The sequence below is a fragment of the Halichondria panicea genome, chromosome 4, assembly GCF_963675165.1.
Source record: "Halichondria panicea chromosome 4, odHalPani1.1, whole genome shotgun sequence".
In the NCBI taxonomy this organism is placed as follows: domain Eukaryota; kingdom Metazoa; phylum Porifera; class Demospongiae; order Suberitida; family Halichondriidae; genus Halichondria; species Halichondria panicea.
Genome location: NC_087380.1, coordinates 3,653,709 through 3,671,381, shown reverse-complemented (window position 1 = coordinate 3,671,381; position 17,673 = coordinate 3,653,709). Strand labels below are relative to the sequence as shown.

At 40.6% G+C, this 17,673-nt stretch overlaps 2 protein-coding genes and 4 non-coding genes across 8 annotated transcripts; 2 read left to right on the top strand and 4 right to left on the bottom strand.

The window, feature by feature from the left end:
* The first annotated feature begins 895 nt into the window (after positions 1–895).
* LOC135335266 (uncharacterized) lies at positions 896–8,715 on the top strand. Of its 3 annotated transcripts, XM_064530700.1 has the most exons (11): positions 896–2,777; positions 2,830–2,955; positions 3,010–3,097; positions 3,223–3,295; positions 3,433–3,614; positions 3,685–6,293; positions 6,396–6,530; positions 6,583–6,667; positions 6,807–6,885; positions 7,047–7,228; positions 7,313–8,715. In XM_064530700.1, exons 6-11 carry the CDS (start codon positions 5,045–5,047, stop codon positions 7,749–7,751), a joined length of 2,169 nt encoding a protein of 722 aa, XP_064386770.1. In that variant the 5' UTR covers positions 896–2,777; positions 2,830–2,955; positions 3,010–3,097; positions 3,223–3,295; positions 3,433–3,614; positions 3,685–5,044; the 3' UTR covers positions 7,752–8,715. The 3 variants fall into 3 exon arrangements, with proteins under 3 accessions (XP_064386770.1, XP_064386772.1, XP_064386771.1); XM_064530702.1 differs by lacking the exons at positions 6,396–6,530; positions 6,583–6,667; positions 6,807–6,885; positions 7,047–7,228; positions 7,313–8,715 and having other exon boundaries at positions 897–2,777; positions 3,756–4,291; XM_064530701.1 differs by lacking the exons at positions 6,396–6,530; positions 6,583–6,667; positions 6,807–6,885; positions 7,047–7,228; positions 7,313–8,715 and having other exon boundaries at positions 912–2,777; positions 3,685–4,291.
* Positions 8,716–9,261: 546 nt separating this feature from the next.
* LOC135335265 (uncharacterized) lies at positions 9,262–17,667 on the top strand. The gene is made up of 22 exons (XM_064530699.1): positions 9,262–9,434; positions 9,526–9,595; positions 9,707–9,834; positions 10,010–10,166; positions 10,340–10,402; positions 10,468–10,529; positions 10,751–10,828; positions 11,553–11,601; positions 11,664–11,904; positions 12,326–12,428; positions 12,601–12,689; positions 12,749–12,787; positions 12,847–12,938; positions 14,454–14,542; positions 14,685–14,813; positions 14,967–15,122; positions 15,174–15,240; positions 15,370–15,674; positions 15,957–16,489; positions 16,641–16,678; positions 16,988–17,176; positions 17,402–17,667. Exons 1-22 carry the CDS (start codon positions 9,417–9,419, stop codon positions 17,467–17,469), a joined length of 2,763 nt encoding a protein of 920 aa, XP_064386769.1. The 5' UTR covers positions 9,262–9,416; the 3' UTR covers positions 17,470–17,667.
* Positions 13,080–13,157, bottom strand: Trnal-cag (transfer RNA leucine (anticodon CAG)). The gene has a single exon. It is a non-coding gene; the product is annotated as a tRNA-Leu (tRNA).
* On the bottom strand, positions 13,381–13,464 carry Trnal-cag (transfer RNA leucine (anticodon CAG)). The gene has a single exon. It is a non-coding gene; the product is annotated as a tRNA-Leu (tRNA).
* Positions 13,943–14,026, bottom strand: Trnal-cag (transfer RNA leucine (anticodon CAG)). The gene has a single exon. It is a non-coding gene; the product is annotated as a tRNA-Leu (tRNA).
* Trnal-cag (transfer RNA leucine (anticodon CAG)) lies at positions 14,212–14,295 on the bottom strand. Its single transcript has one exon. It is a non-coding gene; the product is annotated as a tRNA-Leu (tRNA).
* Positions 17,668–17,673: the final 6 nt, after the last annotated feature.

Below are 17,673 nucleotides of genomic sequence, written 5' to 3'. Positions count from 1 at the left end.
AAATTGAAAAAATTTAATAGTGCAGGATTGAACTGAGCTAGATCTACCATGTTCATGAGGCCTGCAGTCAAATTCTTGCTCTGTGCTTTTTCAGTAGTCAAGGCTGTGGCTCAGAGGTAGAGAATTGCAAGTAGGTTGTAGTTTTGTCGACAATAACCTAACAGACTAGGTAAGACTACTCAGCTAGCTAGCTAACAAACAAGAGCAAACCTCAGCCAGCTGCATGCAGCTGCATGTAGTGGTGGTGGGCTGGTCTGCATGGTCAAAATGTATGGCTTCCAGCTGAACCAGCAGCTCTATACAGTATAGCTCTATGCCATGTAGCTGTTCTCAACTGCATATTCTGAGGCTGTGAGAGCAAGCTTGACTGTCTCCACTGATGTTCAAATGACTGTTTTGCTGTTTTTGCAGTAAATAAATCAGTCAATAACTATAACATATTGCCCCTTGGTGCATGGCCTTTACAATTAGTATACCGTATAGCGCGAAATTTTCGAGGCACTTAATTTTCATGAAAGTGTCTCTAAAAGCGTTTCGTGGAAAATTTCGTGCTATTTGGTCAAATGATGTTGCATTTTCCGTTAGCTAAGTATTTCGTGGGAGCTTAACTTTCGTGGAGGATTGAAATTAAGCACCTCGAAAGTTTCGCGGTATTAAAAAAAATTATAGTATCCTTTTCTTCAATTTATGCATGTACCTTCCCAACAGTATAATTATACCATACATGTATAGTGATAAGAATACACGCACTTGCCTAAGTAGGATTTAGGAATTTTTGACAAATCTGTATACATGATGTATCAGAATACCATCCTAATAATGTGATATGTAGATCTCAGAGGAGGTCCAACAGGCGCAGTGCAGCTCAAACAATTATAACCTCTGACATGATTACACTCAGCAAAAACATACGACACGGGCTGGGCGTAGGCATATAATTACTGCTCAATCAAAACTAATTATACCTCGTTGCTATAGAGCTGCACTGCGCCTGTCGTACCTCTTCTGGGTAGATCTAGTGCAATTGAACACATCGAATACATAGTACTGGAATGATAGTACTGGAATGCTTTGATGACCTTTGGGATCTTTGCGGTCAGGCATCAAGTGTCACTGAGTGTGTATGTACAATTATACTTCCTTGTTAGGCTTTATTACATCGGTGTGCATGAATATTTGCAGTGCATGTGCTTATGTTTATACTATGCCTCATCCACGAGGATAATATGTACAATGCAACTTTTGTGGGGTGATTGAAGAACAATAAGTATTCACATATACAACTAATGGGGCTACATTCTAAATACAGCCCATAATTATAATAGAACCCGTATATGTACATGTGTGCATGTTTCAACTAACTGTTAGTTGACATAGAACTAAAATTTCAACGGAAAAAGTAAATCTAGTATACCTTACCGGTAAAGGAATGTCACTATTTTCTGAATTGTTGAATCATCTCTCAAGCCCAGCAATCCAGTATAGCAATATTTTCCTTCATCAAGTTTCAGTCATATTTATCATATTTAATCATGGATATGTCTCGTGAAAAAGCTTCACCCGAGTGGGAGACGATTGTCGAGTGTTCTTCACTACTCATCGACTCGATTAAAGGAAGTGTCGACAGTATTGGGAATGAACTCCGTAGCAAATGGTTTTTATCAGAGAGTGAATACGAAAGTTTAAAACAGATTGGTCCCGGCTCAGAACCTTTTATTAGGGCTCGAAAAGTTATCAGTGCTGTAGAATGTAGGGTAAAGTCTCGACCGGCATTGTTTGAAGATTTTGTTGCTGTTCTGAGGAGTCAAGGTGAATGGATGCGTGACTGTACCAAACAAGTCTAGGAATGTTACAAAGCGAAGAAACTCGTAAGTTCTGAAAAAATGAAGGTCCAGGATTTGTGTGCCCGTACTGTCAAAAGTGTACTCTAGAAGATTTATTCATGTCTGGATGTCTGCAAGAAAAAGCAGAGAAAACAACTCCTAGTATTAGCTCACCAACTTTTCCTTATCTCGATACTAAACGTTTAAGTGAGCCAGAGAAACGCATGTTATTTGACAAGTTAACTACTGATTATGAATCGATTGTGAGTGCATTTTGTAAGCTCTGCATGGCACTGTCCAAGTCCCCAGCTTTGAAAGATGAGATAGAAAATATTAAGCTTTTCTTATCAGCCTCTGCAATCTTCTCAAAAGAAGAAAAGATGAAACTACTGAGTTCAAAGACAATGACTGAAGTGCTCATGATTCTTCAACTAAGGGTTTCTTTCTTTAATCATCAAACTATAAAGTTGGTCGTGAATGAATTTGGGTCATCAGATGACAAACACAAAATGCAAAAATACTTGCAGGAGTTTAAGTCTTATTGTGAACACGATGTGTTCGAAGTACCTCACTCTGTGTTTCATCCTGGTCATACCGAGGACAGAGAACACTCGAAATACTTTGCCCTGAAATACTCTGATTCTGAAGAAGATCCCATTAAGTTACAGAAGATAACTAAAATCTGCAGCCGTATAGCAAAGACCTTGCACATAAATTCTTGGGCTTTGTCATTGGTATCCATTGAAAAGGGGTGCATAGTCGTAACATTTGCCATCCCTATTGCGATAGCCACTAATGTTCTACCAATTTCTGAAGGTCAGTTGACAGAATTGAGCCGATATGGATTAGGTGCCATTGATGATAGAGCGTTAGAAGAGTTTTCGAATACTACTGACGATACTATTTTAAAGCTCGACAGGGAAAATTCTACCAAACATGAACTATATAAAGCAGGTATTTCTAATGTTCAAAACGCATGCAACATTTATAATTTCTATATTGTCAGAAGTTGATAATGAAGAGGAGGCTACTGATGTGACATGGGAGAGTGGATACGGCACTGGAGAGGCAGTCCTACAGGAGTGGATTGGTGAAGGACATCAAAGCACTTTGTCTACAGATTCAGACTTAGGTAAATATTTGTGGCAATGGAGGACTTTATTAGTCGTCTGAAATAATTATGCAGTGTCTATCAAGGACTGGCATCTGTATACGCCACTTCTTACACTCTCAGAAAAGGATTCTGGACCATACGAATCTTTATATATAGTCAAGTAAGGCCAAACACATGCATGCACTCAGTCTCTGGAGAACTATATACGTGTATCCCTAAGAGCATGCAGTCTCATGTTGCATGTCGGGCAGAGTGATCCTCCTCCTATCGTTACATGCTATACAGGTCAAACCAGCTTGTGTCCTCAGATGCTTTCCAACAGCAGATGGGAATGCGATACGCTTTCAGGACGCAGACGGTACATTGTATTTTTGTCATGTTTGAGTTCAGTATGTCTTGCATGGTTCTTGACGTTATATTCCTAAATCTACTTTAATATAGCTATAGTATTTTTTCCAACACCTACTTTTCATCTGGTTAATTTTCCCATAAAAGTTCCACTGGCTTCATGAAAATTTGGAATCTTCTGAAAGCTGCTATGTTTCCAAGACTACACTTTATGATCATTACCGGAGACACTGTACTGCGTTAAGTATGGAGCCTGTCACTATAGCAGTGTTCGGAAAACTCATTCACTCATTGTTTACTAGGATGACAACAAAAAGACTAGGCACCAGGTAAAGTATATAGAAGTAATACCTTCTATAGTGAAATACCTCTCCTTTATCTTTATAATTTTATGTGTAGTGGGAACTTCAAAACTTGTTACTATGGCATCCGGATAAAGCCTGACTCTCCCTTACGCAACGTTCCCACAGATGAGACTGAGATGCCTGAAGTTCAAGTGCTATCACCATTGCTATCCTCCCCTCTTCCGCTACCAAATGAAAAACTGTCTTGTCAGCCTTTAAGTGAGGAATTGGCTTACCAGTTACCTCCACTACCAAGTGAGGAATCTGATCATCAAATGCAACCGCCTCTTCTACCAGTACAGCAGTCATATCATCCCTCGGACCATTCTCTACAAAGTGAGCTGCCATCTACATTTAGTAAGCTCCCTCAAGTACTGAAGCGTCTCCCACAATCGTTCCTTCAGCAGTTGTCCTTCCCATCTCCCAATCTACAAAATGAACAATTTCCTCTTAGACTACCAAAAGCTCGTAAGCCCTCTCGTCGTCCGCCTCCAACACTTCCAAAACCTAGCAAGCTGAGAATGCAACAAAAAATTTAAGCAAGTATCATTCTATATACCCTAATACTGTACATGTATTGTACAATCATATTTATATATCTCTAGATCTTGTTATATAAAGTTGTGTACATTTGATAATAATCGTGGAAATTTTATCCCAAATTTGCATATCAAAATAATGATATACATGCACTTTAGCAATAATAATGGGGGCACAACAGGGATGTATGTGTAGCATAGCGTATAATATAAGATTGACCGTATATGTGGAAAGTGACATAATTATATACCCTACTCCGCCGAGATTACGCCCACATCCAAAATTAAGCCCATCCCACCTGTAGCTGCTTTTGTAGCATAAAATTAGGGTAGGCGCAATCTCGGTAGATTACAGTAAGTGCTTGTGCCACTGCGGCTATAGATCTAGTGCCTAGATCTATACTGTATATTGGGAAATTTTCGTGGAGTGCAAGTACAAGTTGGCACTCTCCTTATATACAGCAATGTCATCATAGCCACTTATGAAGCGTGACTTTCAGTTACAGGCACTTCTCATCTTTATGGGCTCTTGTAGTTATTGTGACTGACTGTTCTAAAAAACAAGAAAGCTGTCAACATGTGTACGTGAATATGTGGACTAGTCAGACCACACAATAATAGAACCCATACATAGTTGTGGGAGTGTGCATGTTTCGACCATGACTGTTGACATTGTGTTGACAATGTTTAAGCCACAAAAAAACCCTGATCCCTGCGTTATTACATATAGAAGATGGTTTTATACGCAAACAGTAGCTATTCATGCCTTGCCAAAGTGTCATTTAGAATTTATGTTAGCCAAATAATTATTATTGTGGACTCATCTCTCAAGTCCAGCAATAGATATTATTCAAGTTTAAGCCTATACCATCACACATGGATACGTCTCGTGAAAAAGCATCGCCAGAATGGGAGACGATTGTAGAGTGTTCTGTACTACTCATCGACTCAATTAAAGGAAATATCGACAATATGGGGAATGAATTCCATAGTAAATGGTTTTTATCAGAGAGTGAATATGAAAGTTTGAAACAGGTTGGCCCCGGCTCAGAACCTTCTATTAGGGCTCGAAAAATTATCAGTGCTGTAGAATGTAGGGTAAAGTCTCGACCGGCACTGTTTGAAGATTTTATTGCTGTTTTGAGGAGTCAAGGTGAATGGATGCATGACTGTACCAGAAAAGTCGAGGAATGTTACAAAGGGAAGCAACTCGTAAGTTCTGAAGAAAGTGAAGGTCCAGGATTTGTGTGCCCATACTGTCAGAAGTGTACTCTAGAAGATTTCTTCATGTCTGGATGTCCGCAAGAAAAAGCAGAGAAAACAACTCCTAGTATTAGCTCACCAACTTTTCCTTATCTCGATACTAAACGTTTAAGTGAGCCAGAGAAACACATGTTACTCGACAAGTTAACTACTGATTACAAATCAATTGTGAGTGCATTTCGTAAGCTCTGCTTGTCACTGTCGAAGTCCCCAGCTTTCAAAGATGAAATAGATAGTGTTAAGCTTTTCTTATCAGCCTCTGCAATCTTTTCAAAAGAAGAAAAGATGCAGCTGATGAGTTCGAAGACAATGACTCAAGTGCTTATGATTCTTCTACTGGAAAGGGCTTCTTTCTTCAATCATCAAACTATAGAGTTAGTCGTGAATGAATATGGGTCATCAGAAGACAAACGCGAAATGCAAAAGTACTTGGATGAGTTCAATTCATATTGTAAACACAATGTGTTCGAAGTGCCACACGCTGTGTTTCATCCTGGTCAAAACGAGGACAGTAAACACTCAAAGTTTGCTCTGAAATACTTTGAAGAAGGTCCCATTATGTTGCAGCAGATAACTATACTCTGTAACCGTATAGCTAAGACCTTGCACATAAATTCTTGGGCTTTGTCATTAGAATCTATTCAAAAGGGATGTGTATTCCTAACATTTTCTATTCCAGTTTCAATAGCTACAAACGTTCTGCCGATTTCTGATGCTCAGTTAATAGAATTGAGCCGATTCGGATTAGGCGCCATTGATGAAGAGGAAGATGAGTCCAGGTCATTAGCGAAGTTTTCTGACCTAGATGGTATCGTTACTATAAGATCTGGAAGGAAAGGTTCTACTAAACGTATATTAGCAGGTAATTTCTATTGTTGCTCGACTATACCACGTACCAGGTGTAGGACTTATAGGATCTGCACAACGCTTGTATTATTTTTTCAACTATGTATACTTTATACAGAAGTTGATCTCCCTACAAATGAAGAAGAAGCTACTGATGTGACAGGGGAGAGTGGGTACGGCACTGGAGAAGAAATCCGACAGAATTGGATTCAAGGACGACTCCAAACTTCTTCATCTGCAGATCCTGGTTCAGGTAAATTAATTTTTGACAAGCATAAAAATATGACTGTATGTGATTTTTATAGTGTCTGTAAAGGATGCCAATCAGTATACGTCACTCTGCGCTACATTCTCGGGAAATGATTCTGGACCGTACTCATCTTTAGTCAAGTAAGGCAAAGCACACACTAATTAAGCAAAATAATGATCACTCCAAGCTGGAGCATGATCGCTCCTAGTCACACTCTCATGTCTGGCATAGTGATCGTCATAATTATACCAAATGAATTAGTATGTTGTTGCAATACAGGTCCGGTAAGCTTGTGTCCGCAGATGCTCAACAAGGACAGATGGGAATGCGATATGCTTACAAAATCCATTCACAGACTGTAAGTTGTTCTTACGTACTGCTGTCAATGTCAATTTGACTTAAGTTTGTATAAAATAGGTATATCAAACGTTCAGAAGCCTCACACAAAACATAACTAAGTCTGTTGTTTTGTTGTTGCTAATAACTGATCCTCTCTTTATCTGATCTTTGTGTTCATAGATCCAATGGCTTTGTGAAAATTTTGAAGCTTCTGAAGGCTGCAATGTTTCCAAGAAAACACTTTATAATCATTACCTGAGGCACTGTGCTACATTTAGTATCAATCCTGTCAATGCAGCGGTCTTTGGAAAGCTCATTCGTTCCGTATTCATTGGGCTGACAACAAGAAAACTAGGCACCAGGTAATGTAGTAACCTACCTTGTCCTGCTGTACATAGCTATAGCCTGTAGCTTTGTGTGAACTCACATATCATTTATTTTTATAGTGGGAACTTCAAAACCGGTTACTATGGCATTTGGATAAAGCCTGACTCTCCATTAAGGAACTTTCCCACAGATGATGATGATGATGATGATATTACTAGTGTTCCAGTACTACCATCACTCCCATCCTCTCCCCCTTCACCACCTTATGAAAAGGCATCTCGTCAGCTTCCTCCATTACCATATGAGGAAGTTTCTCCTCTCACATCGAGACAGCAGCCATGCCGTACACACTTTAGTTCCATATCAAGCGAGCATCCATCTCGTCAGTTTCCTCCAGTACAAAGCCTCCAACAACCACCCCCCAACCTACAGAGTGACCAATTTCCCTCTCGATCACCGCGAGCTCGTCTCCCCTCTCCCCAATCCTCACCACCACCACTGCCGAAACCTCGCAAGCGATCCACAAAAGCATACTCCCCAGACTCAAAACCACACTAAGCCCCACCATAGATCAATAATCTGTGGTCCCACGACATCTGTATAGAAACTTTTTATTGTTGTTGTAGTTAATAGAGATTCAGTGCTTATTTTCCCACTATGAGTTTTTTACAAATTTGTTCTAACTTCTGTGGGCACCCATCTATGGGGTGCCGTTTGTGTCAAAATGCTAATTTTATCCACTTATGCAGAAGTACACTGACTTATACACAAGTGCACCGACTTATACCACAAGTACACTGACTTATGCAGAAGTGCACTGACTTATACACAAGTGCACAGACTTATACACAAGTACACTGACTTATACACAAGTACACTGACTTATACACTAGTGCACCGACTTATGCAGAAGTGCACTGACTTATACACAAGTGCACAGACTTATACACAAGTACACTGACTTATACACAAGTATGCTGACTTACACAGAAGTACACTGACTTATACACAAGTGCACCGACTTATACGCAAGTGCACCGACTTATACGCAAGTGCACAGACTTATACGCAAGTGCACAGACTTATACACAAGTGCACCGACTTATACACAAGTGCACAGACTTATACACAGGTGCACTGACTTATACATATAACCTGACTTGTACAAGTACTTTGACTTATGCACAAGTATGCTGACTTATGCACAAGTGCACTGACTTATGCACAAGTATGCTGACTTATGCACAAGTGCACTGACTTATGCACAAGTGCACCGACTTATGCACAAGTACACTGACTTATACACAAGTGCACGTGCTAAATTAATTTAACCTTTAACCTTTAACCCTTTGCACATGGTTGTTCTATAGACTAGAGACATGACAGAATCTTCAAGTAAATGTGCAAGTATTGTCAAACGCTTTAAACCTGTTTACTAATGCAATTTTCAAGCTGCTACAACTCTTAACAGAAGCTCTGTAAACATTACTATTGTCTGCCCCTTGACTCTGCCTGTACATGCATGTGCCTAGCCTGTTCTTAGTAATGTTTACAGAGCTTCTGTAAGTGCAAGGGTTAAAGGTTAAAAGTTAAAATAATTCTGTGCACTTGTGTATAAGTCAGTGCACTTGTGCATAAGTCAGTGTACTTGTATATAAGTCAGCATACTTGTGTATAAGTCAGCATACTTGTGCATAAGTGAAAGTACTTGTATACAAGTCAGGTTATATGTATAAGTCAGTGCACTTGTGTATAAGTCAGCATACTTATGTATAAGTCAGTGTACTTGTGTATGAGTCTGTGCACTTGTGTATAAGTCAGTGTACTTGTGTATAAGTCAGTGTACTTCTGCATAAGTCAGTGTACTTCTGCATAAGTCAGTGTACTTGTGGTATAAGTCTGTGCACTTGTGTATAAGTCAGTGTACTTCTGCATAAGTGGATAAAATCAGCATTTTGACACAAACGGCACCCCATACATCTTTGGAAAATGCCTCATTAATCTATTTACAGCAAATGGAATGTAGACTACAGAATTGAGATACGCCCCCTTTTGTTTAGCATAGAGTGTACTCCCCCTCAGTATAATTTGTACTGTGTGTAGAAGCTAGATCTAGTACTATAGAACTATGTTTACATTGTCTTAGCACCAGTCTACGACTCAACTATATGCTTCCACCTAGGCAAGACACAAATTAAACCTACTGTGGTTATCATTTAAATCATGAGGATCACAAAACAGGTATATATACAGTAGTCTTAGAAATCTAAGAGAGACTAAGCTAGCAGCTAAACCAGGTGTCTCTCTGATTAACTTTGCTATTTAACCATAGCTTCTAAAAAAGTATACAAACTTTCCCCTGAATGAGGTGGAGTACGTTGATCTTTCGGAGAATGAAATCGGTAAGCTCTAGGTAATTTCATATTGTTTCCTATAATTATTATAGGCTCTAATCATTAGTGAATCAATCAATGGGTGTATAGTATCTACTATCACACAGTACTCCCTTACAGTTGCTATAGAAAGGCTGGAGGTATGCAGGAGACTGCAAACACTGGTGCTATGCAACAACCTGATAGACTCCGTACGGAACCTCTACCACTGTCGACAGCTCTGGAGCATCAACCTCGCAGGAAACAAGGTGACTTTGGTTGTAAAGATCCAGGTACATGTGGCTACATTTTAGTTGGAAATCTAACAGCTGTACGCCTACGTACAAGTAATGAGCCCTGAAACACAACAAACAGTACAGCAAACCATCCCCACATAGGCTGCGATTTTCAGATGCTCAACCAGTTTTCATAATGTATTTACAGGTGAAAAGCCTCAGTGGGTTGTCAAGGTTTCCTGTTTTGGGTATCCTCAAAATTGGCTACAATCACCTGGACTGGAAGGAGCTGAAGCACCTCTCTCACATGACCATCATCTCACTCACACTGCTAGGCAACGAACGATTGGACTCGGACCCTCACTGTATGTCCATGCATCCACTTTTCTCTAGTGGTCTAGGGTTGGATTCGTAGCAACAGTATATCTCCTTGACAATATTTGCCTCTATGGTGCTATACATGTCAGCAATACAATTATAGATGTAGTTGTATTATTTTGCGAAAATTAATGGTGGATTAATATAACTTACTGTACAGATCGTAAGCATGTAGTGGACACGTTGCCTCATGTTTGGATGCTGGATGGGAGAATAGTCTCAGGTATAACCGTAGATACACTGAAGAATATGCACTGTTATTACGTATGTCACTGTTTTGTTGTCTAGCTGAAGAAAAGAAAAATTTATCCCAGTTCTTCGTTCAGTCTCAATCTTCAGCACAGCCTGTTGTGAGTACATTACCTAATTCCTCTTGTTTTTTGAATGAGGTCTTTAGTTTAAAATGTACGAGCCTTGAGCCCTTTGATCTCTATAAAGATGTTTGCCACAGAGGTGAAGGTTGCAATGTCATAATCATGCCTGCACTTTTATTAAAATTCATATATACATGTTTTGTGGGAATCAATTACCAAATGCCTATAACTATAATTAAACTGTTGTCAATGTGTAGAGACACAAAGCTACTGAGTCTGTGTTCGTGCCCTCTTCCATGAAGAATCTACTTGTCACTGGAGTGTTCGGAGATAAGGTCTAACGCTATGTAGTATAGTTAGGAAGATGTATAGTGGGGTATATATAGAAGCCGAATTATTTCTGTTGTAGTATTCATGCAGAGCATATAATTATATGCCATGGTGCGCATTCGCAAGCGAGGTATATACGGTAGTGTGTTTGTGTGTCTGTCTGTGTAGACTGCTACAGCTGTTCAAATCCATAAAGTGCAAGTAAGAGTTTCTAGTCATGAAAACATGACTATCAAAATAATGCTTGGTTCTATCGAGTTTATGGCTATAGTTTTGCTTACTTGGAATGCCAATGCATCCTTTTCAGAAGAGTGCGTAGAAAAACTTGTCCATGGAGCGTTTCTAGTAGTTATAGCTCTGCATTAGAATGCTAGCTATTGGTAGCTGCAAAAGTGAGAAGAGAGCGATTCTTTTTAACAACAATTATGGTCGATCATTTCCCACTTTTTGAGTTTCCCTGTGATTCTGGATTCTGCTTGCAAATGCAAACATTTTCATCATGATATAATGTATGTATAATTAGCAATTAGCTAGTAGCTTTATGATAAATTATATATAGCTTTGACACCTCCATCGAGGCATCAGCACCCGCAGTGCTTTCATTTTATTATTATATCAATCACAGCAGTGTAGAACTACATGTATACACATACATATAAAAACCTTGTCCTTGAGGCTGCATGACAATATTATGTTTAATCATTCACGCATTATGCCTTGTTTTTACAGACAACTCACCTTATGGCCTGTTTCCCAGTCAATTACACACACAATGTTGGTAAGTGCAATCACAGTGCGTATATACCATCGTTAATTTACACTGTTTCTCATTGTATGCAGAAATGGACAAGAAACGACTATCATACTTGGCCTACTCCATCCACCAAGAGTTGCAGCTGCAGCAGCGGTACACACACCACACCCCCCTCCTCCCGGACCTGGAGGCACTAATAGAGGAGAGAGAAAAAGAAACGGAGCAGTGCAACATGCTCCTACTGTTGTTAATGGCAGGGCTTGAATATGATCTTCCCCTCAACCTCATGAGAGCCACACTGGAGACAGCCAAATTAAACTTTATTGGGTAAGAGTCAGAGGAGGCGACATACGTGCGTGAATCACTACAAGTTTAGTGCATTGATATCATTACGGTCACGTGATAACGTCCAGGCCAAATGCACTGAACTTGTAGTGATTCGTGTGCATGTCAGACCTACACTGGGTATACAGTGTTTTTCACACTTTTTGAATGATTGGGATCGTCCATAGTAGTCATGTCAAAAACGATGTCATACTCAAAATTATTGATTAGCCATTTTGTCTCTGTTAGAATGCTAAGTACATTTAGCTACGATGAACTATCTACTGGTACTTACGCTAACATAATTATATAGTTCCATTCAAGGACTCATGTTTAGCTATAATTATAGATGTCTGTACGTTTAACACATAATACAATTATGTGATTACATATATGAAATTGAATGTGTTCTGTCATACCACAGGAAAGTGAGGTGTGTGGACTTATTTGGGCTGCCAGCTCACATGACCCTGGACTATGCCTCACTACTCCTCAGTGCTGCAGCTGTTGACAGAGAAGAGAAGAAGGTGAGCACTCAGCGTGCACGTGGGATGCTGCTTTGCAAAGCAACGCATACATGTACATCTTTCAGAGTTGCCAATTTTTTTCTAATTTGCTTTTGCATTTAATCCCTGGGCTATTTCTCCTGCTAATAGCTTAGAATGTGTGTTGAGATGGCATCGATTCTTTCTTATACAGCGTGAAGGGAACCTTTATCTGGAGTTGTACAAGAGTCTCTGTGTTATCATGGAAAGTGTACAGAATAAGATGGGCTCACTGGAGATAAGGTCACATACATAACGTTTTCCAAAGCTCATGCACTCATTGATATATCCCTGCTGTGTAGTTTTACAACAAAGAGCCCAAGAAAAGAGAAAGAAGCATTGTAAGTGTATATTGCAATTGATGACTTAATTATTGTAGAGTGCTTTCTTTCCTTTGCAGCTACTTGCAGTGCCACTGTCTACTTGCCTCTGAAGTGATCCACCTGATGTGCTTAGTGCCAATGTTCTTCGAGTCCATGGAATCAAGTAAAGGTATGCGGGATTCGAACCCACACCTACACTCGTAGACTACGACCTGAACGTAGCGCCTAGACCACTCGGCCATCCTGACTTGTTTACTACTTTAGATTTGGTCTGCGAACTTTTAACAGCCCAAGAATTAAAAGAAAAGTATGTCAGCAGTGTGATTCGAACCCACACCTATACACTACGACCTGAACGTAGCGCCTTAGACCACTCGGCCATCTTGACTTGTTGGAGGTACCACTTTAGATTCGGTCCGCATGAGAAATTGTTTGATAGCACAAGAAGAAAAAGTATACATGTATCAGAAGTGTAATTCGAACCCACACGCCCACAATCGTAGACTGTAAGGCTTAAATGAAGAGCGCCTCGGCCACCCTGACTTGCGTAGGAACTACCTTTAGATTCGGTCTACCTGAGAAACCTTTTAATAGCCCAAAAAGAAAAACTATGTCAGAAGTGGGATTCGAACCCACGCCTACAATCGTAGACTACGACCTGAACGTAGCGCCTTAGACCACTCGGCCATCCTGACTTGTTGGAGGTACTTAAATTCTGTCTGCCTGAGAAACTTGTTGATAACCCAATAAAAAAGTTATATCAGAAGAGTGATTTGAACCCACACGCCTAACAACATACAGCCTGAATGTAGCGCCTCAGCCATCCTGACGGGCAGAAATACTTTAGATGCCGGTCAGCCTGAGAAACTTTCCTAGCCAAAAATGTCAGAAGTGGGATTCGAACCCATGCCTACAATCGTAGACTACGACCTGAACGTAGCGCTACGCCTTAGACCACTTGTCGGCCATCCTGACTTGTACTACTTTAGATTTGGTCTGCCTGAGAAACTTGTCCAAAAAGAAAAAGTATGTCAGAAGTGTGATTCGAACCCACACGCCTAACAACATACGACCTGAATGTAGCGCTTCAGCCACGCCTCAGCCATTCTAACTTGCTATGTAAGAAATTCTTTAGACACGGTCTGCCTGAGAAACGTTCCTAGCCAAAAAGTATGTCAGAAGTGGGATTCGAACCCACGCCTACAATCGTAGACTACGACCTGAACGTAGCGCCTTAGACCACTCGGCCATCCTGACTTGTTGGAAGTATTAACTTTAGATTCGGTCTGCCTGAGAAACTTAAATTGTTGATAGCCCAAAAACAAAAAGTATATCAGAAGAGTGATTCGAACCCACACGCCTAACAACATACGGCCTGAATGGTAGCGCCTCAGCCATCCTGACTTGATTCTGTCTGCCTGAAAAACTTATAGCCAAAAATATGTCAGAAGTGGGATTCGAACCCACGCCTACAATTGTAGACTACGACCTGAACGTAGCGCCTTAGACCACTCGGCCATCCTGACTTGTTTTTGATACTACTTCAGATTCGGTCTGCCTGAGAAAGTTTTAAAAGAAAACTATGTCAGACGTGGGACGAGTGAGTCAGGTCGTAGTCTACAATTGCATGTAAACTACGAACTGACTCATGTACTTACTTCTGACTGGATCTTTTCTCACTCAGGCCTCATGAGAATGATGGCAGTGGCTACCAAGACCTCAAATGTGTCGGACATCATAGGAAGCATAGCTTGGAAGGTCCAATCGCGAGGGGTGAGCAACTTTTTTACTTTTTATGACTTGATATAAATTATACACTGAAGTGAGGTGGGCAATAACTATTGGCCAATCTTTTAGCTCCGAATGAGCTTATAGCTATAATTATATTGCAGCTAACTGATTTTTTGTTGTGTAGGGTGACGTTTGGGATGTGTACCATGATGTGGCCAGCTATCTGCTTGAAGCAACCAGTGCTAACGTGAAAGGGAACAGAAGACTCAGACATCGCCAGACTGTTCAACGTACGACTTCACAACTACTACAGGTTAGCTAGTAAAAGGTTGAGCAATAAAACATACGTTTACGATTTAGTAAATGAAGTAAGATTCAAACACACGCTTAATTATAAATGTAGCGCCTGGGACAGCTTGACCACCCTGACAAAATATTCACACATTACTCAAACACACATTCACAGTCGACTCAATCCAAGTCTCCTGGACGAGCCCTGAGAGCATTATCTGCTGGTGCCGTCTCAAGAAGACCCCGAACCAGAGTTTCGTCAAAGAGTGCCACCAACTCTAGATCACACAGGGAGCCAGAACTGGGAGATTTGGTGCTTGTCAGTGACAATGTGAGTCTAACCCAGTGTTCGTTTTGTAGTGAGTTATTACACACTCTATAGCAAGCTGCAAGGATTGTTGCAATACAAGAATCTGGAGTAGCCGTTCTGCAAATGAACTCCAAAAAAGGTATACATTGAGTGACTAAATTTATAGTATTTACGAGACGTAGACCATTTTCAGCTAGTGCATGTTTATCTGCATGCGGCAATTCCAATTGTAAATCCACAGAATTAAGCTCTCTCTCCCATACTGTAGTTTTTTCTGACTCGTACTTTTACACTGACACAAGTGGATTCCTCTGGGATCGACAGCTTGGGTGCTGGACAAAGGACAACCTGGGAGCTGACTTGAGTCGTAGTCGTCTCACCCCCTCCCCTCCCCCAGCCCATGATCACTCCACTCTCACTCTCCCTAGTTCATCTTCTCTGGACGGTAGCGAGTACACACTCAAGACTGAAACCTCTGACATCAGCTCCTATTATAGTCCAATCCCGTATGGACGACCAATATCCCAACTGAGCTATAGGTCAGATGACCTGCAGACTATACCTTCACAAGATGTAAGTGCATGTCAAGTATTTGGATACTCTCTGCACGCTCATGCATACACATGCTTCCTATATTGTCACTGTGTGGTACATATTTATAGCCATGTTACACTCGTTTGTCATTTGTCGTATTGACCCACTGTATATGATCGAGTCACTGTATATAGTCTATACCCTTTGTTTGCTGGTTTGGTGTGCCGTACATGGTTTATAAAATTTGTGAGTTAACAAGTAGGTGCAATAATTATAGTACATATGGTATTTCCTTGCACATACACGTACACGCGTGAACAGGAGCTGGACGAGTCTGCAGAAGAGGATGAGTCACCCGTCATGAGAGTGGATGTAGCCACCTCCGGTACTAACCCTCCTGGCAGTCCCCAACTTGAGCACCGGAGACATGTCCTACAGCAATATTCTGCTCACAACCTTGAAACAGAACCAATCACGGCGAGCCCCGAATCTGTGACTATCCTAAACAAACCAGTACCTGACAGTGAAGAAACTGAAAGAGACATTTTAAAGACCTTACCACCTAAAGTTCTTCTTGTGAATACCTGGGAAGCTGAGAAATCTCTTCCTAATTGTTCTCAGTCTTCCAATCCTCACAGTTGCCATCAGATGGAAAGCCTAAAAGAGAGTGCTCGGATGGAACCTCACATGTCTCCCATGGATTCGTACACCTCAACCAGACCGTTTCAACTAAGTTCCAGGGCCGGAGAAAGGACGAGACATCAATCTTCTGTCAAGTATGACGCTTGGGCTGTTGCTAAACCGAATGGGAATGTGAAAAACACTATTTCCTCTTCAAGAAGGCTGATGACAAAGTAAGAATTGTACATGTATATCTAATATTGAAATGGAAGATGCTATTTCATTGGCAGAGATTTCAATAACTGAATTTGCTATTTGGCAAAGTCAGTTTAGAAATAATGTGTGCATGGTGTGAACAAATTAGGCATCTACTTATTTTTACAGGAGGCTGCCCAAGACACCACCAGTCACAAGGAAATCAAGTAAGTCCTATAGCTATAACTTTATACTGGATATGATATGTATATAGTAGCAAATTACAAGATCTAGCCACAATCCTGTCATGCTTGACAGTGACTATCACGTAAGTGCATGGATCTATATAGTATCCATGATGGTCACAGATAAATGTTTGCGTTAGAAACATATATCCTATACACCGGCTAGTCATTCTATACTTGATAGAACACGTGCACCCTCGATCTGCAGTAAATCCAATGATGCATCGACATGTGTGCATGTTGTTTTGGTAATTACATATCACTAGTACTCTCACACTATTGTTTCTTCAGGAGCATCGAGTGCTTCCAGTAGCTACAGTACACCTGACAGCAGGGGGATCTCTAAAAGCTCGACTGTTGTATTACAGCAGAGACAATCAAGAGCCACGCCCACCATTACCTCACAACTACAGGCGTACCAAACACATGCACAGACCAGTGTGGGAATGTTCCACTACCAATCTCCAGCTAAGAGTCACGGTGAGTTAGGTGTCTATATAAATTAGCTTGAGCTCGATATTAACAGTGAACCATTTAAAAGGACCGTGGAGGAAATAATTATGTATGTCCTTCAGGTTTGTCTCATAAAGATTTATAGTCCTTAGAGATGTTACAAGGATCCTTTAAAGTTGCCATATGAGTATACAGTGTCAGCTAGGTTTCATCATCTAATGGCCCTTTAATTATCTCTTGTTGTTTCTGCAGCTGGACCAAACACTCGCAGGCTGGGTGACATGCGAAGCCTGTACGTTGGAGGGACATCAATTGGATGAAGATTTAAATGGCTCAAATCTTCACTGTTCATGTGTAGTATATACATGTAAATTTATTTGTGTGAGTAGCCTATACCTACGTATGTGCACTGCATTACCGGTATTGGCGTTTTTTTGCTTCTCTTTTTAGTTTTGTAAACTGGACACACATGCATGTATGCAGCATAATAATTATGAATGTCTTCTTTTATTTCCCCATGCATA